Source organism: Pseudophryne corroboree, chromosome 6, assembly GCF_028390025.1.
Source record: "Pseudophryne corroboree isolate aPseCor3 chromosome 6, aPseCor3.hap2, whole genome shotgun sequence".
NCBI classification, from domain to species: domain Eukaryota; kingdom Metazoa; phylum Chordata; class Amphibia; order Anura; family Myobatrachidae; genus Pseudophryne; species Pseudophryne corroboree.
Genome location: NC_086449.1, coordinates 426838706 through 426866605, shown reverse-complemented (window position 1 = coordinate 426866605; position 27900 = coordinate 426838706). Strand labels below are relative to the sequence as shown.

The window sequence follows — 27900 nt, the reverse complement described above, 5'->3', positions numbered from 1 at the left end:
TACAGGCACGTGGAGGCCACACACACTATGAGCCTCATTTTGACTTTTTTTAAGGCCATTACATCAAAGTTATATCAGCCTGTAGTGTGTTTTCCACTTTCATTTTGAGGGTGACCCCAAATCCAGACCTCCATGGGTTAATAAATTTGATTTTAATTGATAATTTTTGTGTGATTTTGTTGTCAGCACATTCAACTATGTAAAGAACAAAGTATTTAATAAGAATATTTCATTCATTCAGATCTAGGATGTGTTATTTTAGTGTTCCCTTTATTTTTTTGAGCAATATATATATATATTATATATATATATATATATATATATATATATATATATATATATATATACACACACACACACACACACACAAATACATAGCAACACACCCCCTGACGAAGTCTGCTGTGACTAAACTGGTCGAGTTATTAGAGCAAAGCACTGGACGCACAGATCGGGACCCTACTGTTCGAGTGCGGCACAGGTGGATGATGAATGTCGGTGTTTCCGTCTCAGGACACTGTTAGGTGTACTCCGGAGACACCTCCATGGGGGTTTTGGGATTGGAGCCGGTGAACGACCTTGATGTATATGAGCTTGTACTTTTTATAGGTAAAGATTTTACTTGTTACTCACGGATGCGCCTTCCTTTGTTCTCTCCATTATATATATATATATATATAAAGTTCCTGTATAGAGTGCACTCACCAGACGGATTCTGTAGCCAGTAGGGTTTTAATAGGGCATCATGTACAGCATCATACATGCTGTACATGATGCCCTATTAAAACCCTACTGGCTACAGAATCCGCCTGGTGAGTGCATTCTATACAGGAACTTTATGTATTCATGGAAAAACGAACGTTTCTTTGACCCTATGAAATATTGAGTGACACCCCAGCAATAGTACATTGAATTGTGAATGCAGACAACCTTATCATATATATATATATATATATATATATATATATATATATATATATATATATATATATATATATATATATATATATATATATATATATATATATATATCCACACACCACTCGGCGGCACTCCGGACAAATAAAATGAAGACTACAAAGTCATCTTGGATTAAATCGACGTTTCAGTGCTCGGCGGCACTTTTATCAAGATTATCAGACAGCATAAGAAACCATTGTGTATACACCATATATATAGCATCAGTGAAACCACACATTGCACGTCAGGTCCCACCCCACTACCAATCAATGTGGTGTCGGGCGTGGCGTGCAGGCAGCTGAATCAAGTTCACAATTACAAGAAATGCACATTATAAACATCATAGTGATCAAAAATGTATAAATCACAGAACTCACACATACATGTGAAAAAACATCTAGATAAAAAAGGTGAAAAAATGACCATATTAAAAACCAACAACAAGCACTAGACTTTTTAGAACAAGTATTTCCTCATGTAGCTATATACAAAAGTAGCTACATATCCAACAGAACGGAATGCCTGTGCTAATAAACACTCCATAGTCTAAGACAATTCCTTACCTGGAGATAGCTTATAAAGTAACATGCTGTGTGTCCATCTATAATAATGTATTAAAGATGCAACAATCTTATTATCACAAGAAACAGTGTAACCCTAGTGATTCATTTAACCCTCGAGGGGAAAGTGTACCAAGCCTTTCAATCCACTGTGTCTCCCGCTGTAACAGCAGTTTTTTTCTATCACCTCCTCTGCTAAGGACAGGAATATGATCGATCATTCTATATTTAATTGCTGTTAAGCTATGTTTAGCAGTAGCATAGTGGCGAGCTAAAGGCTGATCACTAGTGCCTTTGAGAATTGCGGCTTTAATCGCCGATCTATGAAGTGCCATTCTCTCTTTAAATTGGCGCTCCGTTTTCCCCACATATTGTAAAGAGCAAGGGCAAGTGATCACATAAATCACATATTGGCTTGAACAGGTAAGGTGGTGTCTAATGAAAAACTTTTTTCCAGAATAGGGATGATTGAATACAGCACCTGTTTGTAAAAAACCACACGTCGTGCAGTTCGGGCAACGAAAACAGCCATGTTTAGGGGATCCCCAAAAGGTTGTGCCCCGTACTGTATCACCTCCCATACCTGTAATATCCGTCCGAACCAGAAAGTTTTTAAGATTCTTGCCCCTGCGATAACAAGGCATTAATGAAGAATCAGACAGATTTAAATCCCTGTCAGTCTGGACAAGAGGCCAAAGTTTCTTGGCAGTTTTAGTCACAAAAGGACTTAAATGAGTATATGTGTTGGGCCACGCAAAGGGTTTAGTGGCCTTAGTTGCCTTCTTATTGCCCACTAGTAGCTTATCAATAGGTACTGCTAAAGCTTTACGTTTCATTAACTCAAGGTTCTTGGGACAATAACCTCTCTCCAAGAATTTTTTATACATTAGATCAACCTGCATCAGAGCTTCAGTTCTATTGCTGGAAATACGTAACACCCTTAAAAATTGACTATAAGGCAAAGAATCTTTTAACGCCTTAGGGTGTGCACTAGAAGCCAACAAAAGATTATTTCTGTCAGTAGATTTAGTAAATAATGACGTATCCAAAACGTCACCCTTTCTTGTGATGGTTACATCAAGATAATTGACTGTATCTCTGCTAATCTGGTAAGTAAATTTAACAGGGCTGTTAGACTGGTTATGTTCTTCCATTAAAGCCACAAATTCACATTCCAAACCCTGCCACAAAATGAGCACGTCATCTATATAGCGAAAATATGCAAATATTTTACTAGCAACTGTGGGGTTGGTGAAAAATACATCCTGCTCGATCATAAACATAAAAGAATTTGCTAGCGACGGAGCCACTGAGGACCCCATCGCCACACCGGATGTCTGCAGGTAATATTTCCCATCAAAATAGAAATAATTTTTGGATAAAATCATTTCTAACAAAGACATAAATAACTCTATATCTGGACCCACATATTTCACATTATTAGCCAGCAGCAACCTCACAGCCAACAGCCCCTGTGTATGGGGAATACATGTGTATAAATTACATACATCAACAGAAATAAGCAACAAATCAGTAGGTAATGAGGGTAACTTTCTCAACGACATAAGCAATGACGTGGTATCTTTCAGAAAAGTAGGTTTAGATTGAATTAGTGGCTGCAGAAAACCATCTAAATAAACTGATACCGGCTGGAAGATCGATCCCCGTGCAGATATAATAGGTCGCCCCGGTGGTCTAGTGGGGTGCTTATGCACCTTAGGCAACGTGTATAGAATCGGTTTAATGGGACAGGTAGTCACTAAACAATTCCTAACATGGTCAGAAATTAAATTCTCTTTTACAGCATTGTCCAAGACAGAATCCAGTTCTTTCTTGAATATAGCCGTCGGGTCCTGCGTCAACAATTTGTAAGTGTCAGTGTCCGACAGTTGTCGGTAGATCTCAGCCCGATATGACGAAAGGTCCTGTATGACAATAGAACCACCTTTGTCCGACTGACGAATGATGATGTCATCATAGGAGGAAAGTGTTTTTAGAGCCAATTTTTCATTTTTATGTAAATTCCAATAATTAGGTTTAAACGCTCCTGGATTACTCATTACCTCATGGTTAAGTAACCTGGTAAATGTCTTTAAAGATGGATTATTACTGATGGGGTCAAATTTAGAGCGTGTTCTGAATGTCATAAGGTGGGGTGGTAACATACTTGCTTCAGAAGAACAAGTCATTTTACCAAAGTGTTCTTTAAGTTTAATATTTCTGTTAAGTTTAAACAGATCAACCTTCCATTGCAAATTGTCAAAAGGAGTAGTGGGGACGAAGGATAAACCTTTCTGCAGAACGTTCATTTCATCTTCAGAAAATGAACGTGACGATAAATTAAAAATTAAGTCCTGCGTTTGACTGGTGGCTTTTTGTTGTTTGTTCTTCCCCTGCCGCGTGTTTTGCCTGCCGCGGCGGGTGTATCCCCATTTGGGTTTTGGAGTTGAGCTCTCGTCTGCATCCCTAAAGGGAGACGTCTGGAAAAAGCCCCTTCATTATAGGAATCACTATCGCTCCCAGTCGTGGCTAAATCTGACTGGAATTTATTACCCCTTTTGGTGAAGCGTTTTCTAAAATGTGGTTTGCTTCGCTCATCCCCATAAGACCCTGTTAGCCAACCATAGACCCTCTGTTGATCATAGTCCAAATGGAGAGAGGTTATTGTCCCAAGAACCTTGAGTTAATGAAACGTAAAGCTTTAGCAGTACCTATTGATAAGCTACTAGTGGGCAATAAGAAGGCAACTAAGGCCACTAAACCCTTTGCGTGGCCCAACACATATACTCATTTAAGTCCTTTTGTGACTAAAACTGCCAAGAAACTTTGGCCTCTTGTCCAGACTGACAGGGATTTAAATCTGTCTGATTCTTCATTAATGCCTTGTTATCGCAGGGGCAAGAATCTTAAAAACTTTCTGGTTCGGACGGATATTACAGGTATGGGAGGTGATACAGTACGGGGCACAACCTTTTGGGGATCCCCTAAACATGGCTGTTTTCGTTGCCCGAACTGCACGACGTGTGGTTTTTTACAAACAGGTGCTGTATTCAATCATCCCTATTCTGGAAAAAAGTTTTTCATTAGACACCACCTTACCTGTTCAAGCCAATATGTGATTTATGTGATCACTTGCCCTTGCTCTTTACAATATGTGGGGAAAACGGAGCGCCAATTTAAAGAGAGAATGGCACTTCATAGATCGGCGATTAAAGCCGCAATTCTCAAAGGCACTAGTGATCAGCCTTTAGCTCGCCACTATGCTACTGCTAAACATAGCTTAACAGCAATTAAATATAGAATGATCGATCATATTCCTGTCCTTAGCAGAGGAGGTGATAGAAAAAAACTGCTGTTACAGCGGGAGACACAGTGGATTGAAAGGCTTGGTACACTTTCCCCTCGAGGGTTAAATGAATCACTAGGGTTACACTGTTTCTTGTGATAATAAGATTGTTGCATCTTTAATACATTATTATAGATGGACACACAGCATGTTACTTTATAAGCTATCTCCAGGTAAGGAATTGTCTTAGACTATGGAGTGTTTATTAGCACAGGCATTCCGTTCTGTTGGATATGTAGCTACTTTTGTATATAGCTACATGAGGAAATACTTGTTCTAAAAAGTCTAGTGCTTGTTGTTGGTTTTTAATATGGTCATTTTTTCACCTTTTTTATCTAGATGTTTTTTCACATGTATGTGTGAGTTCTGTGATTTATACATTTTTGATCACTATGATGTTTATAATGTGCATTTCTTGTAATTGTGAACTTGATTCAGCTGCCTGCACGCCACGCCCGACACCACATTGATTGGTAGTGGGGTGGGACCTGACGTGCAATGTGTGGTTTCACTGATGCTATATATATGGTGTATACACAATGGTTTCTTATGCTGTCTGATAATCTTGATAAAAGTGCCGCCGAGCACTGAAACGTCGATTTAATCCAAGATGACTTTGTAGTCTTCATTTTATTTGTCCGGAGTGCCGCCGAGTGGTGTGTGGATATTGTGGGCCGTTGCAACACGGCCGTCACGGAGGGCACCTGGCAAGTTTCTACACTGGGACAATAGGAGTGCCGGATCTGGTGGATGTATATATATATATATATATATATATATATATATATATATATATATATAAAAGATAGGGGGTCCACACTCACGTTTGAATATAAACAGTGCTGGGGTGACATCCAATGAGGGAGAAAATTTCCACTCCAATACAATTCCAAATTAGGGGAGCACTCACCAGTCTTCAAGTAGAAAAAAGTTTATTCAAACCATCAGCAGCAAATAGTTTATGTCGACGTTTCGGTCATGGTTCTGACCTTTGTCAAGACAAATTTGGAATTATTGTGAAAGGGCACAATAATTCACCCAGTCCGATTAAATTGACCCTTACTACTAGCAGAGAGGAAATTTGTTTCCTCGATATCCACATTAGATTAGCAGCAGGTCGGATCGTAACCAAACTCTATTCCAAACCTACTGACCGCAATACACTCTTACGCCATGACAGTTTTCACCCGGTCCCCACCCGGAAAGGTTTACCCTACTCACAGTTTTTAAGAGTGTGTAGGGTGAACAGTGACGAGGGTGAGAGGGACAAACAGCTAGATGAGATGGAAGAGAAATTCAGCCAGCGGGGATATCCATCCCTGCTGTTGCAGAATGCTAGAAAAAAAGCTTTAGCACAGGATAGAAACAGGTTGCTTAAGTCCAATATAAAGCAACAGTCCAGTTTAGCTAACACTGCTGTCACTTGGGTTAATTAATTTAACTCTGCGAGTGGTAGAACAAGTAAAGCTGCCAAGAAATACTGGCCCATTGTGTCTTCTGACGCTGACCTCCCGAAGCTATTCCAAAAGAAACTTATGCCCAGTTACACCAGAGGGCGTAATATTCGTGATATTGTGGTGAAAACCGATATCTCAAATATGAAAACACCAGCCACACATTTTCTATCGAGAAAGAATGGGTGTTATAAGTGCTTGGGATGCACCACGTGCACATATATGTCACCTGGGAATATGATCACGCATCCTTTCTCGGGTAAAAAATTTCCAATCAAATGGCCTCTAATGTGTAGTACTAAATACGTTATTAACGTAATTATGTGCCCGTGTGGCACTTATTACGTTGGTAAGACCGAGTGCCAATTTAAAATTCGCATGGCACAACACAGACAAGCCATACGTAATGTGCTTAACACGGGGGTGGCAGAACAACCTGTAGCCAGACATTTTTTGGAATTTAAACATAATATGGCAATGTTGAGACACAGGATCATTGATCATGTGCCTAAATCCATTAGAGGGGGAGATAGAGGGAAAAAGCTTTTACAGCTTGAATCCCGTTGGATTTTTAAGTTACAGACTATGTGCCCCAGGGGCCTGAATGATACATTGGTCCTCATTCACTGGCTGTGAGGTGTTGCTGATAATATGGTTAGACATTGTTCAGTGGTCGGGCATGTTGAATGTTTTTTGCACACCAGTCACTTTATGATTACAGCAGGTTTTTAAGATCTTTTTAACATGAATTATTGCTGTGTGTTTACATGATTGTTTTATACACAATACCTGTTCTTAAATATGTTTAGTCAGAACAGCCTAATTGACATACGCACGTTTAGTATTTAATGTGTTTGATTAATTGTTTGTATTCCTATTGTTATTTACACAGTGTTCCCCTGGTTACGCGCCGAGCCCGCGTTGTGTCAATTCCACCAGGCAGGAGGGAGTAGGAGGCATCGCGAGAGTCCGGCGAGGGGCCATGACAACAGGTTGCCATGGCTACCATGCCGGGCCGGACGACGTCACTTCCGCCCCGCCGCCGGAAACTGGGAAGATACACCGGAGCGTGCGGGAGATCGTGACTGGGGACGCATGCCGGTGGGGGAGGCCCATGGGGTAAGTGGGTATTTATTGTTGGTTTTGCACATTGTTAAATTGTTCTGAGGAAGGGGAGCACACCCCCGAAACGTCAACGCTCTTGTGACAATATACTTCACGTTTGTTTGCTGACTTCGAGTGCCGCCTCTTTTGTTTGCTACTATTCCGGGGTGATCCCCCTGTGGGAAGGCACAGGAGCAAGTATTTTGCATTTAGCTACTACAGTGGAGTGCCGGAGTTATCACTTTTGTGTATATATATATATATATATATATATATATATATATATATATATATATATATATATATATATATATATAAAATAAGATTTTACTCACCTGTAAATCTATTTCTCGTAGTCCGTAGTGGATGCTGGGAACTCCGAAAGGACCATGGGGAATAGCGGCTCCGCAGGAGACTGGGCACAACTAAAGAAAGCTTTTAGGTCACCTGGTGTGCACTGGCTCCTCCCACTATGACCCTCCTCCAAGCCTCAGTTAGGACACTGTGCCCGGACGAGCTGACATAATAAGGAAGGATTTTGAATCCCGGGTAAGACTCTTACCAGCCACACCAATCACACTGTATAACTCGTGATACAATACCCAGTTTAACAGTATGAAAACAACTGAGCCTCTCAACAGATGGCTCAACAATAACCCTTTAGTTAACAGTAACTATGTACAAGTATTGCAGACAATCCGCACTTGGGACGGGCGCCCAGCATCCACTACGGACTACGAGAAATAGATTTACCGGTGAGTAAAATCTTATTTTCTCTGACGTCCTAGTGGATGCTGGGAACTCCGAAAGGACCATGGGGATTATACCAAAGCTCCCAAACGGGCGGGAGAGTGCGGATGACTCTGCAGCACCGAATGAGAGAACTCAAGGTCCTCCTCAGCCAGGGTATCAAATCTGTAGAATTTTGCAAACGTGTTTGCCCCTGACCAAGTAGCAGCTCGGCAAAGTTGTAAAGCCGAGACCCCTCGGGCAGCCGCCCAAGATGAGCCCACCTTCCTTGTGGAATGGGCTTTTACTGATTTAGGATGCGGCAGTCCAGCCGCAGAATGCGCCTGCTGAATTGTGCTACAAATCCAGCGAGCAATAGTCTGCTTAGAAGCAGGAGCACCCAGCTTGTTGGGTGCATACAGGATAAATAGCGAGTCAGTTTTCCTGACTCCAGCCGTCCTGGAAACATAAATTTTCAAGGCCCTGACTACGTCCAGCAACTTGGAATCCTCCAAGTCCCTAGTAGCCGCAGGCACCACAATAGGTTGGTTCAAATGAAAAGCTGATACCACCTTAGGGAGAAACTGAGGACGAGTCCTCAATTCTGCCCTATCCATATGGAAAATCAGATAAGGGCTTTTACATGACAAAGCCACCAATTCTGACACACGCCTGGCCGAAGCCAAGGCCAATAACATGACCACTTTCCACGTGAGATATTTTAGATCCACGGTTTTAAGTAGCTCAAACCAATGTGATTTTAAGAAACTCAACACCACGTTGAGATCCCAAGGTGCCACTGGAGGCACAAACGGGGGCTGAATATGCAGCACTCCCTTCACAAACGTCTGAACTTCAGGCAATGAAGCCAGTTCTTTCTGGAAGAAAATCGACAGAGCCGAGATCTGTACCTTAATGGAGCCTAATTTCAGGCCCATAGTCACTCCTGCTTGTAGGAAATGCAGAAATCGACCTAGTTGAAATTCCTCTGTTGGGGCCTTTTTGGCCTCACACCAAGCAACATATTTCCGCCATATGCGGTGATAATGCTGTACAGTCACATCTTTCCTGGCTTTAATCAGCGTAGGAATGACTTCCTCCGGAATGCCCTTTTCCTTCAGGATACGGCGTTCAACCGCCATGCCGTCAAACGCAGCCGCGGTAAGTCTTGGAACAGACAGGGCCCCTGCTGCAGCAGGTCCTGTCTGAGCGGCAGAGGCCATGGGTCCTCTGAGATCATCTCTTGAAGTTCCGGGTACCACGCTAGTCTTGGCCAATCCGGAACCACGAGTATTGTTCTTACTCCTCGTTTTCTTATTATTCTCAGTACCCTTGGTATGAGAGGCAGAGGAGGGAACACATAAACTGACTGGTACACCCACGGTGTCACCAGAGCGTCCACAGCTATCGCCTGAGGGTCCCTTGACCTGGCGCAATATCTCTCTAGTTTTTTGTTTAGGCGGGACGCCATCATGTCCACTTGTGGACGTTCCCATCGATTTACAATCAGCGTGAAGACTTCTGGATGAAGTCCCCACTCTCCCGGGTGGAGGTCGTGCCTGCTGAGAAAATCTGCTTCCCGGTTGTCCACTCCCGGAATGAACACTGCCGACAGTGCTAGTACGTGATTTTCCGCCCATCGGAGAATCCTTGTGGCTTCTGCCATTGCCATCCTGCTTCTGGTGCCGCCCTGTCGATTTACATGGGCGACTGCCGTGATGTTGTCTGACTGGATCAGTACCGGCTGGTTTTGAAGCAGAGGTCTTGCCTGACTTAGGGCGTTGTAAATGGCCCTTAGTTCCAGAATATTTATGTGTAGGGAAGTCTCCTGACTCGACCATAGTCCTTGGAAGTTTCTTCCCTGTGTGACTGCCCCCCAGCCCCGAAGGCTGGCATCCGTGGTCACCAGGACCCAGTCCTGTATGCCGAATCTGCGGCCCTCTAGAAGATGGGCACTCTGCAGCCACCACAGCAGAGACACCCTGGTTCTTGGAGACAGGGTTATCAGGCGATGCATCTGAAGATGCGATCCGGACCACTGGTCCAACAGGTCCCACTGAAAGAGTCTGGCATGGAACCTGCCGAAAGGAATTGCTTCGTAAGAAGCCACCATCTTTCCCAGGACCCGCGTGCAGTGATGCACCGATACCTGTTTCGGTTTCAGGAGGTCTCCGACTAGAGATGACAGCTCCTTGGCTTTCTCCTCCGGGAGAAACACTTTTTTCTGGACTGTGTCCAGGATCATACCCAGGAACAGTAGACGTGTCGTCGGAACCAGCTGTGATTTTGGAATATTCAGAATCCAACCGTGCTGGTGTAGCACCTCCTGAGATAGTGCTACTCCCACCAACAACTGCTCCTTGGACCTCGCCTTTATTAGGAGATCGTCCAAGTACGGGATAATTAAAACTCCCTTTCTTCGAAGGAGTATCATCATTTCCGCCATTACTTTGGTAAACACCCTCGGTGCCGTGGAGAGTCCAAACGGCAGCGTCTGGAATTGGTAATGGCAATCCTGTACCACAAATCTGAGGTACTCCTGGTGAGGATAGTAAATGGGGACATGCAGGTAAGCATCCTTGATGTCCAGGGATACCATGTAATCCTCCTCGTCCAGGCTTGCAATAACCGCCCTGAGCGATTCCATCTTGAACTTGAATTTTTTTATGTATGTGTTCAAGGATTTCAAATTTAAAATGGGTCTCACCGAACCGTCCGGTTTCGGTACCACAAACAGTGTGGAATAGTAACCCCGTCCTTGTTGAAGTAGGGGCACCTTGACTATCACCTGCTGGGAATACAGCTTGTGAATTGCCTCTAGCACAGCCTCCCTGCCTGAGGGAGTTGTCGGCAAGGCAGATTTTAGGAACCGGTTGGGTGGAGACGCCTCGAATTCCAGTTTGTACCCTTGAGATACTATTTGCAGGATCCACCTGTGAGCGAGCCCACTGATCGCTGAAATTTTTGAGGCGGCCCCCCACTGTACCTGGCTCCGCCTGTGGAGCCCCACCGTCATGCGGCGGACTTGGAAGAAGCGGGGGAGGACTTTTGCTCCTGGGAACCTGCTGTTTGTTGCAGCCTTTTTCCCCTACCTCTGCCTCTGGACAGAAAGGACCCGCCTTTTCCACGCCTGTTTTTCTGAGTCCGAAAGGACTGTACCTGATAAAACGGCGCCTTTTTAGGCTGTGAGGAAACATGGGGTAAAAATGCTGACTTCCCAGCAGTTGCTGTGGAAACTAGGTCCGAGAGACCATCCCCGAATAACTCCTCACCCTTATAAGGCAAAACTTCCATGTGCCTTTTTGAATCTGCATCCCATGTCCACTGGCGAGTCCATAAGCCTCTCCTAGCAGAAATGGACAGTGCACTTATTTTAGATGCCAGCCGGCAGATCTCCCTCTGTGCATCTCTCATGTATAAGACTGAGTCTTTTATATGCTCTATGGTTAGCAGAATAGTGTCCCTGTCTAGGGTGTCAATATTTTCTGACAGGGAATCTGACCACGCAGCGGCAGCACTGCACATCCATGCTGACGCAATAGCAGGTCTAAGTATAATGCCTGAGTGTGTATATACAGACTTCAGGATAGCCTCCTGCTTTCTATCAGCAGGTTCCTTGAGGGCGGCCGTATCCGGAGACGGTAGCGCCACCTTTTTAGACAAACGTGTGAGCGCTTTATCCACCCTAGGTGGTGTCTCCCAACGTGACCTATCCTCTGGCGGGAAAGGGAACGCCATTAGTAACTTCTTAGAGATTACCAATCTTTTATCAGGGAAAGCCCACGCTTCTTCACACACTTCATTTAATTCTTCTGATGGGGGAAAGACTACGGTTAGTTTTTTCTCCCCAAACATAATACCCTTTTTAGTGGTACCTGGGTTTATATCAGAAATTTGTAACACCTCTTTCATTGCTTCAATCATGCAACGAATGGCCTTAGTGGACATTAGACTAGACTCATCGTCGTCGACACTGGTGTCAGTATCCGTGTCGACATCCGCGTCTGCCATCTGAGGCAGCGGGCGTTTTAGAGCCCCCGAAGGCCTTTGAGACACCTGGACAGGCACGAGCTGAGAAGCCGGCTGTCCCGCATTTGGCATGTCGTCAAATTTTTTGTGTAAGGAGTCGACGCGTGCACGCAATTCCTTCCATAAGTCCGTCCACTCAGGTGTCTGCCCCGCAGGGGGTGACATCCCTTCTATATGCATCTGCTCCGCCTCAACATCATTATCCTCATCAAACATGTCGACACAGCCGTACCGACACACCGCACACACACAGGGAATGCTCTAACAGAGGACAGGACCCACAAAAGCCCTTTGGGGAGACAGAGTGAGAGTATGCCAGCACACACCAGAGCGCTATATAATGCAGGGACTAACTGAATTATGTCCCCTATAGCTGCTGTTATATATACTGCGCATAAATTTAGTGCCCCCCCTCTCTTTTTTACCCTTTTCTGTAGTGTAGACTGCAGGGGAGAGCCAGGGAGCTTCCTTCCAGCGGAGCTGTGAGGGAGAAATGGCGCCAGTGTGCTGAAGGAGATAGCTCCGCCCCTTTTTTGCGGACTATTCTCCCGCTTTTTTATGGATTCTGGCAGGGGTAATTATCACATATATAGCCTCTGGCTTCTGTGAGGGGGGTGACGGCGCGGCTCCGGGAAAAAGCAGCTAGGCGAACCAAGTGTTTGAACCCTCTGGAGCTAATGGGGTCCAGTAGCCTAAGAAGCAGAGCTCTTAACTAAGAAGAAGTAGGTCCTACTTCTCTCCCCTCAGTCCCACGATGCAGGGAGCCTGTAGCCAGCAGGTCTCCCTGAAAATAAAAAACCTAACAAGAGTCTTTCCAGAGAAACTCTGTAGAGCTCCCCTAGTGTGTGTCCAGTCAGTCCTGGGCACAAAGTCTAACTGAGGTCTGGAGGAGGGGCATAGAGGGAGGAGCCAGTTCACACCCAGTTTAAGTCTTTATAGTGTGCCCAAGCTCCTGCGGATCCCATCTATACCCCATGGTCCTTTTGGAGTCCCCAGCATCCTCTAGGACGTAAGAGAAAATATATATCCCTCAAATGTATGTAACCAAAGATATCAGCTGCAGTCTAGCTGTTTGCTCACAAAAGCATCACCCATAGGTTTCTACAGGGACTGCTTTTTCGCTGAATTAATTTAAAAACCTCTGGAATGCAATGCATCTGAAGACTGCATTAACATTTTGTAGTGTATGGGCATCATTTCACAAAAACTACCAATCCCACCCCATAGTGCAGACCACACATGCGCAGTACTATACACAGCTACTGGAGCAGTAGAGAAGTGATTGAGAATGTCACAGGAGATGTATTTTAAAACATTTGAGCGAACTAGATTTACTTATGCCACAAATAGCAGCGATAAGCGATTATAATTATGAGATCTCAGACCCAATTATTAAATAATAAATGCCTCTTACTGTATATGTTATGCTAATTTATTTTATAACGGAATGTAAAGGAAGCGGTGGGCTGCCTTTTAGGGGCTCAGTATGATTTACTGACGGACATAATACAGACAGCCATAATGCCGACCGCCATTGACCTACAGTCAAAATACCGACATTCATTATGCAGACATGTTCCAAATGCCGACAGTCAGAATACAGTCATTTGAAATGCCGACATGTCAAAATTCTAACATGAGTTTTTCAGTGTCTCTGACATAGGTCAACATGTACACCATCTAAGTATACCACGTGCGCATGCCATGGTTCGGGTACGGTGCCTCACGGCGCTCAGCACACTATTACGTTCCCCCTCCAGGTCCACTGGGACGGTAAAGCATGGACAAGTCTGTTTTTTTGGGCAAAAATTCCTTAAAAACGCATGTCGCCATTTTAAATGCCGATATTCTATGTCGGAATTTTGAACATGTACGTATTTTGGCAGTCGGTCAATGGCTGTCGGGATTATGACCATCGTAAATCAACTGCTGCCCGCCTTTTAGTGGAAGTGATACTATATTCGTGAAATTACATTAAAAAGAAACATCCAACCTGCAGAACAGATGTGTAACGAGTGAGCAAAAGCAAAATGACAGTAAATACAGAGATGCGAGTAGGCTGTGAGATTATATAGAAAACAGCAGCCCTTTAGCATGGCTTCCATTGTAAACATAACTTATGAAGTTCAGAACAACTGACCCATAAGTTCAACACCATAGAGCACAGCTGCTGCACAACCTCCTGGGAAGTAAACAGTCAGCAGCATTATCTTACTGACAGCCTTCCTCCTTGCGTGCAGTGCAGGAGCTGGCACCGCTGATGTACCAATAATAACGACAATGGCTCGCAGACAGGACCAACTCACCGGAGGAAAGCTGCATCCAGGCGCAGATCTTATACACGGTGGCCGTGTTGCAGAAGAAGAAGAGGACGAAGGACACGATGCATGCAATGATAAGCGTCATGGACAGGCCGATGAAAAAGGAGGCGGCTTTGAAGGCTCCCGAAGGGATGGAGGAGAAATCGGTGACACTGCCGGTACAGGTAAGCTCTTTGGAGAAGCCGCTACCAATGCAATAGTGAAAGAGTCCAAAATAGCCGGCCTGGGGAGTGTCCACCCCGTCTCCTATCCAGTAAGGTTGGATGAAGCAAACGATGTTGACGATGGCGAAGCAGATGGTGAAAATCGCCCACAGTACCCCGATGGCCCGCGAGTTGCGGATGTAATTGGCATGGTAGATCTTGGCCGCCTCCTCAGGGGATAACATCTCTAAGGCAGGGTCCGTCATCCCAGCACCCTGGACAGGGGACGCCGCGGAATGGGGGAAGCAGCAGCGACTACTAGGTAGACAAATCACAGCAACATCAGCACCAGCGGCTGCATTGAGGGACACTGACACCTCCCTAAGCCACAAAGCGTCATTGAGGTCCCCGCACACACCGGGCCCGTCCTCCGAGCTCTCCTCGCCCGCCGTTAACGGTCACTGCGACCTACCTACTGCAGATACGCATCCTAATGTGTCAGAAGCAGGCGCTACCATGGTGAGTTGGGAGGGGAGCGTCGAGCGCGAGGAGAGCGTATGCTGGGTGTCTCAGCAGAGATGACGGGAGGATACCAAGTGCGCTGTGCTCATGACAACATCCCCCCCTTTTCGGTACACCGTGTGAGCACATCCAGGGCACGTGCTGGTGACGGTTTGGCGCGGGAAGTGTGAGGAGAGAAGCGGCGCGCGCTCTAAATATAGTCCGTGGTGCTGAGGCAGTCTGCAGTGCCAGCGCGGGCTGCGGGCAGGTGTAAGACACGCACCCGGGCGCGCAGCATCAGAGAGAGAGTACAAATCTCAGTGCTTTCATTATATATGAACATGCGGTATCAGAATACTCCAGTACGTTCTTTATTACATCAATGGTTGTTGTATTGGGGGTTTCTCAATGAACGTTTCTCTGGTTTAACACCATTATTCTAGTAGCCATACAGGTGTGATGACAATTTTTCAATGTCATGTCACACACAAAGTTAACAGTTATTTAAACACACACACCGCGTCAGTGGTGGCCGACATTGCGGACACTTTCAAATTTGTTTTTCTACTTTGAATGCTTCTAAGGGGTCTATTCATATAGAAAACGAAAACATAATTGCTACTTATCACTATACATCGTATCTCTTCGATGCGATGTATAGCTGTGATAAGTAGCAATTCATATATACTCACCCTTCCGACGATGCGCTGCGGTGTCGGGCTCCTGCGGTGAGGTCTTCTCCAGCGGTCCCTCCCTGCGATGCGCGGAGTCCAGCGGCGGGTCCCTTTGCGCATGCGCAGCTTGATGACCTCCCGGCAGGCCGCAGTGGTTGCTGGGAGGTCGGGGGGCGGAGCCAGCACGAGGTGCCGAGTAGCGTTCAGGGAAGCATTGAGCTTCCCTGACGTCTCCGCACTGCAGTTCAGGTTACGCCGTCCTCAGATGGCGAACCTGAACTCCATGGAGAAGCGGAAAGCAGAGCTTTCCGCACCTTCATGAATTGCACTCGCCATACAAAGGTATGGTGATGTGATTCAGGCACAGAGCGGGGGTACTGCTGGAGAAGTCAGAGACTTCTCCACGGTAACCGGCTCTGTGAATTGCGGTAAGCAGAGAAAAGCCCTGTTTAATGCAAAACAGGGCTTTTCACTGCTGCATGAATAGACCCCTAAGTACTGTTTCACTTCACGCAGTGTAGTGATTCATGTATCAAATGAAAGGAAATTTAATGCTGAATTCAACACAATAAATAGAGGTCAAATATTTGCATTTCCTAGGAAGTTATGCTACTTTCAGTTAGACAAAAGAAGCACAGATGCGTGAGATTCAAGAAGTGGATTGTAGTAACAGCCACTACCAGCCAATCGGAATCGTCGTTCTGAGGACCAATCAGCTGTCGTTTATGAGCAGGTGCACGGTCATGTTCAAAGGTGGGATAGGTCAGTTTGGTTGTTTCATTTTGCAGAATAAAGGGCCTAATTCAGACCTGATCGCAGCAGCATATCTGTTAGCATATGGGCAAAACCATGTGCACTGGGGGGGGGGGGGGGCAGATATAACATGTGCAGAGAGATTTGGGTGGTGTGTGTTCAACCTGAAATCTAAATTGCAGTGTAAAAAAGCACCCAGTATTTACCCTTCACAGAAACAAAATAACCCACCTGAATCTAAAGTCCCGTACACACTGGCCGATATATCGGCCGTTCTCTTTAACGGCCGATATATCGCGGGACCGTTGGCCAGTGTGTACGGCCGATACGTCTGTGAACTCCGTCGTTCACAGACGTATCACGTCGGCCCCGCAGCACAGCCGACGGCCAATATATCTACCGATATATTGGCGCGTCGCTGTGTGTGTACGGGGCGGTCAGCCAACCGCCCATACACATGCTGCGGCGGCCGGCGGTGATTGACAGCTGAACTGGGCGGGCATGTGTACACGCCCGCCCAGTTCATGACGTCAGTCCCCGACGGATCGGTCAGTGTGTATGCACTGCCCGATCCGTCCATAGATATATCTGCAGATCAATTGATCTGCAGATATATCTATTAGTGTGTACCCACCTTTACTCTCTCTGCAAATGTTATATCTGCCCCACCTGCAGTGCACATGGTTTTGCCCATCTGCTAACAAATTTGCTGCTAAGATCAACTCTAAATTACCCCCAAAGTTGGTTACTGAAGTGCAATTACGGTTGGATGTTTGTGACTATTGTTTAGTGCTATTGACTGTGTAAAAAATAAATATAACAATGTCGTCCAGGCAAAGTGGTGACTGGTCACCCAGGAAGAGATCCAGGATTCTGATGTTATGTGAAAATGGTCTTTCATATGCAGCTGTCGCGAGAGAAGTTGGTGGGAACTACAAAAGTTTTGTTTACGCTATTAGTAATCCTTGACTCCTCCCTCTCCTTCAAACCACACATTCAGTACCTCTCAAAAACCTGTCATTTCCACCTCAATAACATCTCCAGGATCAGGCCCTTTCTCACCCAGGATGCTACTAAAACCCACATTCATCTCCAGATTAGACTACTGCAATCTCCTCCTATCTGGCCTCCCTAAAAAATGCCTCTCTCCACTTCAATCTATCCTCAATGCTGCTGCCCGTCTCATCTTCCTCACCAAACGTACTACATCCACATCCCCTCTCTTGCAGGACCTTCACTGGCTACCCTTCCCATTCAGAATCCAATTCAAGCTTCTCACACTCACCTACAAAGCCCTCACCCACTATTCTCCCTCTTACATCTCTGACCTTATCTCTCTTTACATTCCCACCCATCCTCTTCGCTCTGCTAATGCACCCCATCTCTCCTGCCAACTAATTACCTTCTCCCACTCCTACCTACAAGATTTTGCACGTGCTGCTCCCTATCTTTGGAATGCTCTACCTCTCCCCATCCGACTCGCCACCTCTCTACAAAACTTCAAATGGGCTCTCAAGACCCACTTCTTCACCAAACCCAGTCAACTCTCCTCCTAACCCTCTTGTCTATGCTCACTGTCTACCCCGTCTGTGTCACTCTGGTCTGTTAGCCCCTCACCTTTTAGATTGTAAGCTCGCAAGAGCAGGGACTTCTTTCCTCATGTGCCTTTCCTTTTCTTACTTACACTATCTTATACTCCATACTCCCTTTGATGGCACCTAACCCCGGGTTTTCTATACCTGTCCTATTTTGTCATGTACTGTAAGTGCGGTTTTCTTGTTTGCTCATTTTATTATGTACTGTGTAATGGGCGCTGCGGATCCCTTGTGGTGCCATATAAATAAAGGATAATAATAATTAAAATACAATCTATACAAAACAAAGAAGGAACAGGCCGGAAAATGTACACAACAGCTGTTGATGATAGGAGAATAAAACAAATTTGTGTCAGGTACAGATGGATGTCCTCTGCGGCCATTAGCAGTGAACTGAGTGCAACTGGTGTTTCTCTGACGTCCTAGTGGATGCTGGGTACTCCGTAAGGACCATGGGGAATAGACGGGCTCCGCAGGAGACTGGGCACTCTTAAAAGAAAGATTAGGTACTATATCTGGTGTGCACTGGCTCCTCCCTCTATGCCCCTCCTCCAGACCTCAGTTAGAATCTGTGCCCGGCCAGAGCTGGATGCACCTAGTGGGCTCTCCTGAGTTCACTAGAAAAGAAAGTATTTGTTAGGTTTTTTATTTTCAGTGAGATCTGCTGGCAACAGACTCACTGCTACGAGGGACTGAGGGGAGAGAAGCAAACCTACCTGCTTGCAGCTAGCTTGTGCTTCTAAGGCTACTGGACACCATTAGCTCCAGAGGGATCGAACACAGGGCCCGACCTCGATCGTCCGTTCCCGAAGCCGCGCCGCCGTCCCCCTTGCAGAGCCAGAAGACGGAAGATAAAGATGAAAAACGGCGGCTGAAGACTCCTGTCTTCATTAAGGTAGCGCACAGCACTGCAGCTATGCGCCATTGCTCCCATAGCACACCACACACTCCGGTCACTGTTGGGTGCAGGGCGCTGGGGGCGCCCTGGGCAGCAATTAGTTTACCTTTTGGCATAAATTAGCACATAGGCCCTCATTCCGAGTTGATCGGTCGCAAGGCGAATTTAGCAGAGTTACACACGCTAAGCCGCCGCCTACTGGGAGTGAATCTTAGCTTCTTAAAATTGCGACCGATGTATTCGCAATATTGCGATTACTAACTACTTAGCAGTTTCAGAGTAGCTCCAGACTTACTCTGCCTGTGCGATCAGTTCAGTGCTTGTCGTTCCTGGTTGACGTCACAAACACACCCAGCGTTCGCCCAGGCACTCCCACCGTTTCTCCGGCCACTCCTGCGTTTTTTCCGGAAACGGTAGCGTTTTCAGCCACACGCCCCTGAAACGCTGTGTTTCCGCCCAGTAACACCCATTTCCTGTCAATCACATTACGATCGCCGGAGCGAAGAAAAAGCCGTGAGTAAAAATACTTTCTTCATAGTAAAGTTACTTGGCGCAGTCGCAGTGCGAACTTTGCGCATGCGTACTAAGCGGATTTTCACTGCGATGCGATGAAAAAGAACGAGCGAACAACTCGGAATGAGGGCCATAATACAGTGTATAACACTGTATATGTGCAAAAAACCCCGCCATTAACATTATAAAAAGCGGGAGAAGCCCGCCGCTGAGGGGGCGGGGCTATCTTCCTCAGCACAGCCAGCGCCATTTTCTCTTCACAGCTCCGCTGGAAGGACGCTCCCCAGGCAGGCGACCCTGCAGTATCCAGTACGACAAGGGTAAAAAAGAGAGGGGGGGCACATAAATTTAGGCGCAATTTGTGTATTAGCAGCTATTGCGAAAAATCACAGTATAGTGGAAATCCCTGTGTTATATAGCGCTGTGGTGTGTGCTGGCATACTCTCTCTGTCTCCCCAAAGGACTTTGTGGGGTCCTGTCCTCAGTCAGAGCATTCCCTGTGTGTGTGCGGTGTGTCGGTACGGCTGTGTCGACATGTTTGATGAGGAGGGCTACGTGGAGGCGGAGCAGGAGCCGATAAGTGTGATGTCGCCCCCTACGGGGCCGACACCAGAGTGGATGGATATGTGGAAGGTATTAACCGACAGTGTCAACTCTTTACAGAAAAGGTTCGATGACGTAACAGCCTTGGGACAGCCGGCATCTCAGCCCGCGCCTGCCCAGGCGTCTCAGAGACCATCAGGGGCTCAAAAACGCCCGCTAGCTCAGATGGCAGACACAGATGTCGACACGGAGTCTGACTCCAGTGTAGACGAGGATGAGACAAATGTACAGTCCACAAGGGCCATCCGATGCATGATTACTGCAATGAAAAATGTGTTGCACATTTCTGACATTAACCCAGTTACCACTAAAAAGGGTATTATGTTTGGGGAGAAAAAGCAGCCAGTGACTTTTCCCCCATCTGATGAATTAAATGAATTGTGTGAGGAAGCGTGGTGTTCCCCTGATAAGAAACTAGTGGTTTCTAAGAGGTTACTGATGGCGTACCCTTTCCCGCCAACGGATAGCTTACGCTGGGAGACATCCCCTAGGGTGGACAAGGCGCTCACACGATTATCTAAAAGGGTGGCACTGCCGTCTCAGGATACGGCCGTCCTAAAGGAGCCTGCAGATAGGAAGCAGGAGGCTATCCTGAAGTCTGTTTATACACACTCAGGTACTATACTGAGACCTGCTATTGCCTCAGCATGGATGTGTAGTGCTGCAGCAGCATGGTCTGATACCCTGTCAGACAACATTGATTCGCTCGACAGGGATGCTATATTGCTAACCATAGAGCATATAAAGGACGTCGTCTTGTATATGAGGGATGCAGAGAGGGACATTTGCCGGCTGGCATCTAGAATTAATGCAATGTCCATTTCTGCCAGGAGAGTATTATGGACTCGGCAGTGGACAGGTGATGCTGACTCTAAAAGGCACATGGAGGTTTTGCCTTATAAGGGTGAGGAATTGTTTGGGGATGGTCTCTCGGACCTCGTATCCACAGCAACAGCTGGGAAGTCGACTTTTTTACCTCAGGTTCCCTCACAGCCTAAGAAAGCACCGTATTATCAAGTACAGTCCTTTCGGCCTCAGAAAGGCAAGCGAGTCAGAGGCGCATCCTTTCTGCCCAGAGGCAGGGGTAGAGGAAAAAAGCTGCACCAGACAGCCAGTTCCCAGGAACAAAAATCCTCCCCTTCTTCCACTAAGTCCACCGCATGACGCTGGGGCTCCACAGGTGGAGCCGGGGTGCGGTGGGGGCGCGTCTCCGGAACTTCAGTGACCAGTGGGTTCGCTCACAGGTGGATCTCTGGGTTCTACAAGTGGTATCTCAGGGATACAAGCTGGAGTTCGAGGCGACTCCCCCTCGCCGTTACCTCAAATCAGCATTGCCAGCGGCTCCCAGGGAAAGGGAGGTAGTGCTGGCGGCTATTCACAAGCTGTACCTTCAGCAGGTGATTATCAAGGTTCCCCTCCTTCAACAGGGACGGGGTTACTATTCCACAATGTTTGTGGTACCGAAACCGGACGGTTCGGTGAGACCCATTCTAAATTTAAAATCCTTGAACACTTATGTAAGGAAGTTCAAGTTCAAAATGGAATCGCTCAGGGCGGTTATTGCAAGCCTGGAAGAGGGGGATTTTATGGTGTCGTTGGACATCAAGGATGCTTATCTGCATGTCCCCATTTACCCACCTCACCAGGAGTACCTCAGGTTTGTGGTACAGGACTGTCATTACCAATTTCAGACGTTGCCGTTTGATCTGTCCACGGCACAGAGGGTATTTACCAAGGTAATGGCCGAAATGATGATACTCCTTCGGATGAAGGGAGTTATAATTATCCCGTACTTGGACGATCTCCTTATAAAGGCGAGGTCCAGAGAGCAGTTGTTAGTCAGCGTAGCACTTTCTCGGGAAGTGTTGCAACAGCACGGCTGGATTCTGAATATCCCAAAGTCGCAGCTGATTCCTGCGACGCGTCTGCTCTTCCTGGACATGATTCTGGACACAGAACAGAAGAAGGTGTTTCTCCCGGTGGAGAAGGCCGAGGAATTGTCATCGCTGGTCAGGGACCTCCTGAAACCAAAACAGGTGTCGGTGCATCACTGCACGCGAGTCCTGGGAAAGATGGTGGCTTCTTACGAAGCAATTCCCTTCGGCAGGTTCCATGCAAGGATCTTTCAGTGGGATCTGTTAGACAAATGGTCCGGATCGCATCTTCAGATGCATCGGTTGATCACCCTGTCCCCAAGGGCCAGGGTGTCTCTGCTGTGGTGGCTGCAGAGTGCTCATCTTCTCGAGGGCCGCAGATTCGGCATACAGGGCTGGATCCTGGTGACCACGGACGCAAGCCTCCGAGGATGGGGGACAGTCACTCAGGGAAGGAACTTCCAGGGACAGTGGTCAAGTCAGGAGACTTCACTACACATAAATATACTGGAACTGAGGGCCATTTACAACGCCCTGAGTCAAGCAGAGCCCCTGCTTCAAAACCAACCAGTGCTGATTCAATCAGACAACATCACGGCGGTCGCCCATGTAAACCGCCAGGGCGGCACAAGAAGCAGGATGGCGATGGCAGAAGCCACAAGGATTCTCAGATGGGCGGAAAATCATGTGCTAGCACTGTCAGCAGTGTTCATTCCGGGAGTGGACAACTGGGAAGCAGACTTCCTCAGCAGGCACGACCTCCACCCGAGAGAGTGGGGACTTCATCCAGAAGTCTTCACGCAGATTGTAAACCGTTGGGAACGGCTACAGGTGGACATGATGGCGTCACGCCTCAACAAAAAGCTAAAAAATTATTGCGCCAGGTCAAGAGACCCTCAGGCGATAGCTGTGGACGCACTAGTGACACCGTGGGTGTACCAGTCGGTTTATGTGTTCCCTCTTCCTCTCATACCCAAGGTACTGAGGATTGTAAGAAAGAGAGGAGTAAGAACTATACTCATCGTTCCGGATTGGCCAAGAAGAACTTGGTACCCAGAACTACAAGAAATGATCTCAGAGGAACCATGGCCTCTGCCTCTCAGACAGGACCTGTTACAGCAGGGGCCCTGTCTGTTCCAAGACTTACCGCGGCTGCGTTTGACGGCATGGCGGTTGAACGCCGGATCCTAACGGAAAAGGGCATTCCAGATGAAGTGATTCCTACGCTGATAAAGGCTAGGAAAGATGTGACAGCACAACATTATCACCGTATATGGCGAAAATATGTTGCTTGGTGTGAGGCCAGGAAGGCCCCTACAGAGGAATTCCAGCTGGGTCGATTCCTGCACTTCCTACAGTCAGGAGTGACTATGGGCCTAAAATTAGGATCCATAAAGGTCCAGATTTCGGCCCTATCTATTTTCTTTCAAAAAGAACTGGCTTCACTACCTGAAGTTCAGACGTTTGTTAAGGGAGTGCTGCATATTCAGCCCCCTTTTGTGCCTCCAGTGGCACCTTGGGATCTTAACGTTGTGTTGGATTTCCTGAAATCCCACTGATTTGAGCCACTTAAGACCGTGGAACTAAAATATCTCACGTGGAAAGTGTTCATGCTATTGGCCTTAGCTTCGGCTAGGCTTGTGTCAGAATTGGCGGCTTTGTCGTGTAAAAGCCCTTATCTGATCTTCCATATGGACAGGGCAGAATTGAGGACTCGTCCCCAATTTCTCCCTAAGGTGGTATCAGCGTTTCATTTGAACCAACCTATTGTGGTGCCTGCGGCTACTTGGGACTTGGAGGACTCCAAGTTACTAGATGTAGTCAGGGCTTTGAAAATCTATGTAGCCAGGACGGCTGGAGTCAGGAAGACTGACTCGCTGTTTATCCTGCATGCGCCCAACAAGCTGGGTGCTCCTGCTTCAAAGCAAACTATTGCGCGCTGGATCTGTAACACGATTCAGCAAGCTCATTCTGCGGCAGGATTGCCGCATCCTAAATCAGTAAAAGCCCATTCCACAAGGAAGGTGGGCTCTTCTTGGGCGCTGCCCGAGTGGTCTCGGCTTTACAACTTTGCCGAGCTGCTACTTGGTCGGGTTCAAACACATTTGCTAAATTCTACAAGTTTGATACCCTGGCTGAGGAGGACCTTGCCTTTGCTCATTCGGTGCTGCAGAGTCATCCGCACTCTCCCGCCCGTTTGGGAGCTTTGGTATAATCCCCATGGTCCTTACGGAGTACCCAGCATCCACTAGGACGTCAGAGAAAATAAGAATTTACTCACCGGTAATTCTATTTCTCGTAGTCCGTAGTGGATGCTGGGAGCCCGTCCCAAAGTGCGGACTCTCTGCAATACATGTATATAGTTATTGCTTACCTAAAGGGTTATTGTTTTGAGCCTTCTGTTGACTGAGGCTCAGTTGTTGTTCATACTGTTAACTGGGTATGGTTATCACAAGTTGTACAGTGTGATTGGTGTGGCTGGTATGAGTCTTACCCTGGATTCCAAATCCTTTCCTAGTAATGTCAGCTCTTCCGGGCACAGTTTCCTTAACTGAGGTCTGGAGGAGGGGCATAGAGGGAGGAGCCAGTGCACACCAGATATAGTACCTAATCTTTCTTTTAAGAGTGCCCAGTCTCCTGCGGAGCCCATCTATTCCCCATGGTCCTTACGGAGTACCCAGCATCCACTACGGACTACGAGAAATAGAATTACCGGTGAGTAAATTCTTATTTTTTGTCAGTGCAATAACGGTACGGAGAAGACTAACGGAGGTTGGCCTAAAAGGTAGGATCCCTGAAAAAAGCCATTCCTGAATAAAAAGCAGCGGCAGAAACAAATACAGTGGGCAAAAGAACACTTTGCATGGACAGAAGGTCAGTGGAAAAAAGTGATATGGAGTGACGAAACTAAGATATCGATATTTGGTAGTGATGGGATGAAATATGTGAGACGTCGCATCTGGTGATGAGGTACATCCAGATTGCATTCAAGCGACAACAAAGAATCTTACAAGTGTTATGATCTGGGCATGTATGACAGCAGATGCTGTAGGCCGCCTTCATGTCATAGATGGCACACTGAACAACAGAAAGTACATAGACACCATCCTACAACGAAAACTTCTACCTTCTATCAGGGATCTTTTTCCGGATAATGCCCCATTTGTTTTCCAGCAGGATTCAGCTCCCTGCCATACTGCACGGATATGCAAACAGTGGTTCATGAAGAATGACATACAGGTGCTGGGATGGCCAGAGAACCGCTCAGACCTGAATCCCATAGAACATTTGTGGTTCCGTTTGAAAAACTGGTACATCTGAGGCGTCCATCCAATAAAAGAGAATTCATTGAGGCTATAATTGTCTCATGGCACCACATAATAAAGAAGAAAGAGCTCCAAACATTAGTTGGCTGAATGCCACGTCACTGTGCTGCTGTCTTGAAAAATAAAGGATACCCAACAATATACTGATAGGACAGTGACATCATCAGTACACAGGGATATATACATACATATACACACACACACACATGTGAAAGGAAACCCTGACCCGGGTGTAAATGCATGGCATGTCACTGCAGGTCTATTATTGGAAACACTCTTTATTTTTTCAGTAACAGACCTGCAGTGCCATACATTTACACAGGGCACAGGGGCCAGGGTGTTTTTCACGTGCTGCCTATTATTGTCTGTTTGCATATTTCTTTTTTCATTAATCTTATGGGAAGGACTAACACAAAGTACCACCCACAAAATGAAATATCTAAACTATAACTAGCTCCTATAACAACAGAACTATATAAAGTCTAATCTTATGTCATATTTCTTCTTCCCTGTCTCTCATAACACAATGGTGCTATTTGTAGCATATCCTGTTGCGAAAAAGTGTACCGTCGCAGACTCGCTTCACTCACCACGCTCCTGTCATGGTGGCTCGCTCGGCTCAACTAGCTATAGGTTACTATTCCCATTAGGGCATACCTCCCAACTGTCCTGATTTTCGCGGGATAATCCAATATTTGGGGCTGTCCCACCCGCGGCCGCAGTGTCCCGCGGGGGCAGATGGGAAGCTCCTGTCATCGCTGCCCTGCTTAGCACAGCGTATATTCACTAGAGGGAGAGGGGGCATACCAGCAGCTCAGAGATCGCTGGGCATGCCCCCTCAGTGATGAAAACGGGGGCGTGGCTCGTGATCGCGGATCTCCTGCAAAGCCATGCTCCTCTTTTAAATCTGGTGCGGCTTCGCCACGCAAATGTCACTCTTAGACTATCTCAAATGTTGGGAGGTATGCATTAGATATCCACGTAGATCCTGAATCTAAAGGTGCATACACATGGTGAGATCCTTGCTATGCCAGATTTGCATTGAACTCCCCCAGAGCCCAGATACCGCAGATTTTGACTATCTGTACTTTCGATTTTGTCTATGTACGATTTTGACTAAGTAACAATTTTGACTATACTTTGTACTAGATAGTACACTAGATAGTCTAGATTGACTTGCCTGCACAGTCTATCTAGCCTTACGATACTAGCCCCACAGGAGTGCGCAATGGGATCGAATCGGTATCGTAAGCTGCCTAACACCTGAGATGTGCATTAACTTTTTCCTTAAGATTTTGACTATATTGTCAAAATCTTACAGATTTATCTCACCATGTGTACACACCTTAAAAGCCCACAGTACTTTCTGAACTTTGGCCGACAGTAGTTTGGATGCCCAAAGGAGGACTTTAGGCGGCTAAACCTGGTCTGTTTGGGTGCGACATGCATGATATGCAAGTGCGCCCAAAACAACAATTGAATTATGATAATTGTATGGGCGACTAAACAACCCTGTTTAGATAGGAAAATTATACGCCCAAAACAATTATATATTTCTCTAACGTCCTAGTGGATGCTGGGGACTCCGAAAGGACCATGGGGAATAGCGGCTCCGCAGGAGACTGGGCACAAAGTAAAAGCTTTAGGACTAGCTGGTGTGCACTGGCTCCTCCCCCCATGACCCTCCTCCAAGCCTCAGTTGGGATTTTGTGCCCGAACGAGAAGGGTGCAATCTAGGTGGCTCTCCTGAGCTGCTTAGAGTAAAAGTTTAAATAGGTTTTTCTCTAACGTCCTAAGTGGATGCTGGGGACTCCGTAAGGACCATGGGGAATAGCGGCTCCGCAGGAGACTGGGCACATCTAAAGAAAGCTTTAGGACTAACTGGTGTGCACTGGCTCCTCCCCCTATGACCCTCCTCCAAGCCCCAGTTAGATTTCTGTGCCCGACGAGAAGGGTGCACACTAGGGGCTCTCCTGAGCTTCTTAGTGAAAGTTTTAGTTTAGGTTTGTTATTTTCAGTGAGACCTGCTGGCAACAGGCTCACTGCATCGAGGGACTAAGGGGAGAAGAAGCGAACTCACCTGCGTGCAGAGTGGATTGGGCTTCTTGGCTACTGGACATTAGCTCCAGAGGGACGATCACAGGCCCAGCCTGGATGGGTCCCGGAGCCGCGCCGCCGGCCCCCTTACAGAGCCAGAAGAGCGAAGAGGTCCGGAAAAATCGGCGGCAGAAGACGTTCCTGTCTTCAATAAGGTAGCGCACAGCACTGCAGCTGTGCGCAATTGCTCTCAGCACACTTCATACTCCGGTCACTGAGGGTGCAGGGCGCTGGGGGGGGGGGCGCCCTGAGACGCAATAAAACATGATAAAAATACCTTACATGGCAAAAAATACATCACATATAGCTCCTGGGCTATATGGATGCATTTAACCCCTGCCAGAATATACAGAAAAACGGAAATAAGGCCGCCGAAAAGGGGGCGGAGCCTATCTCCTCAGCACACTGGCGCCATTTTCC

At 46.7% G+C, this 27900-nt stretch overlaps 1 protein-coding gene and 1 long non-coding RNA gene across 4 annotated transcripts in view; one reads left to right on the top strand and one right to left on the bottom strand.

Annotated features, from left to right (window-relative positions):
- LHFPL3 (LHFPL tetraspan subfamily member 3) overlaps nucleotides 1–14912 on the bottom strand; it is a 299565-nt gene extending 284653 nt beyond the window's left edge. For both annotated transcript variants that reach the window (XM_063927015.1, XM_063927016.1), the window contains exon 1: nucleotides 14489–14912. In XM_063927015.1, the coding sequence (XP_063783085.1) occupies nucleotides 14489–14912 (424 nt within the window). The remainder of the gene's footprint in view (nucleotides 1–14488) is intronic.
- A 294-nt stretch (nucleotides 14913–15206) lies between these two features.
- The window catches only part of LOC134932516 (uncharacterized), an 86729-nt gene continuing 74035 nt past the window's right edge, over nucleotides 15207–27900 (top strand). For both annotated transcript variants that reach the window (XR_010179377.1, XR_010179376.1), the window contains exons 1-2: nucleotides 15207–15509; nucleotides 16422–16574. This is a non-coding gene — a long non-coding RNA (uncharacterized LOC134932516). The remainder of the gene's footprint in view (nucleotides 15510–16421; nucleotides 16575–27900) is intronic.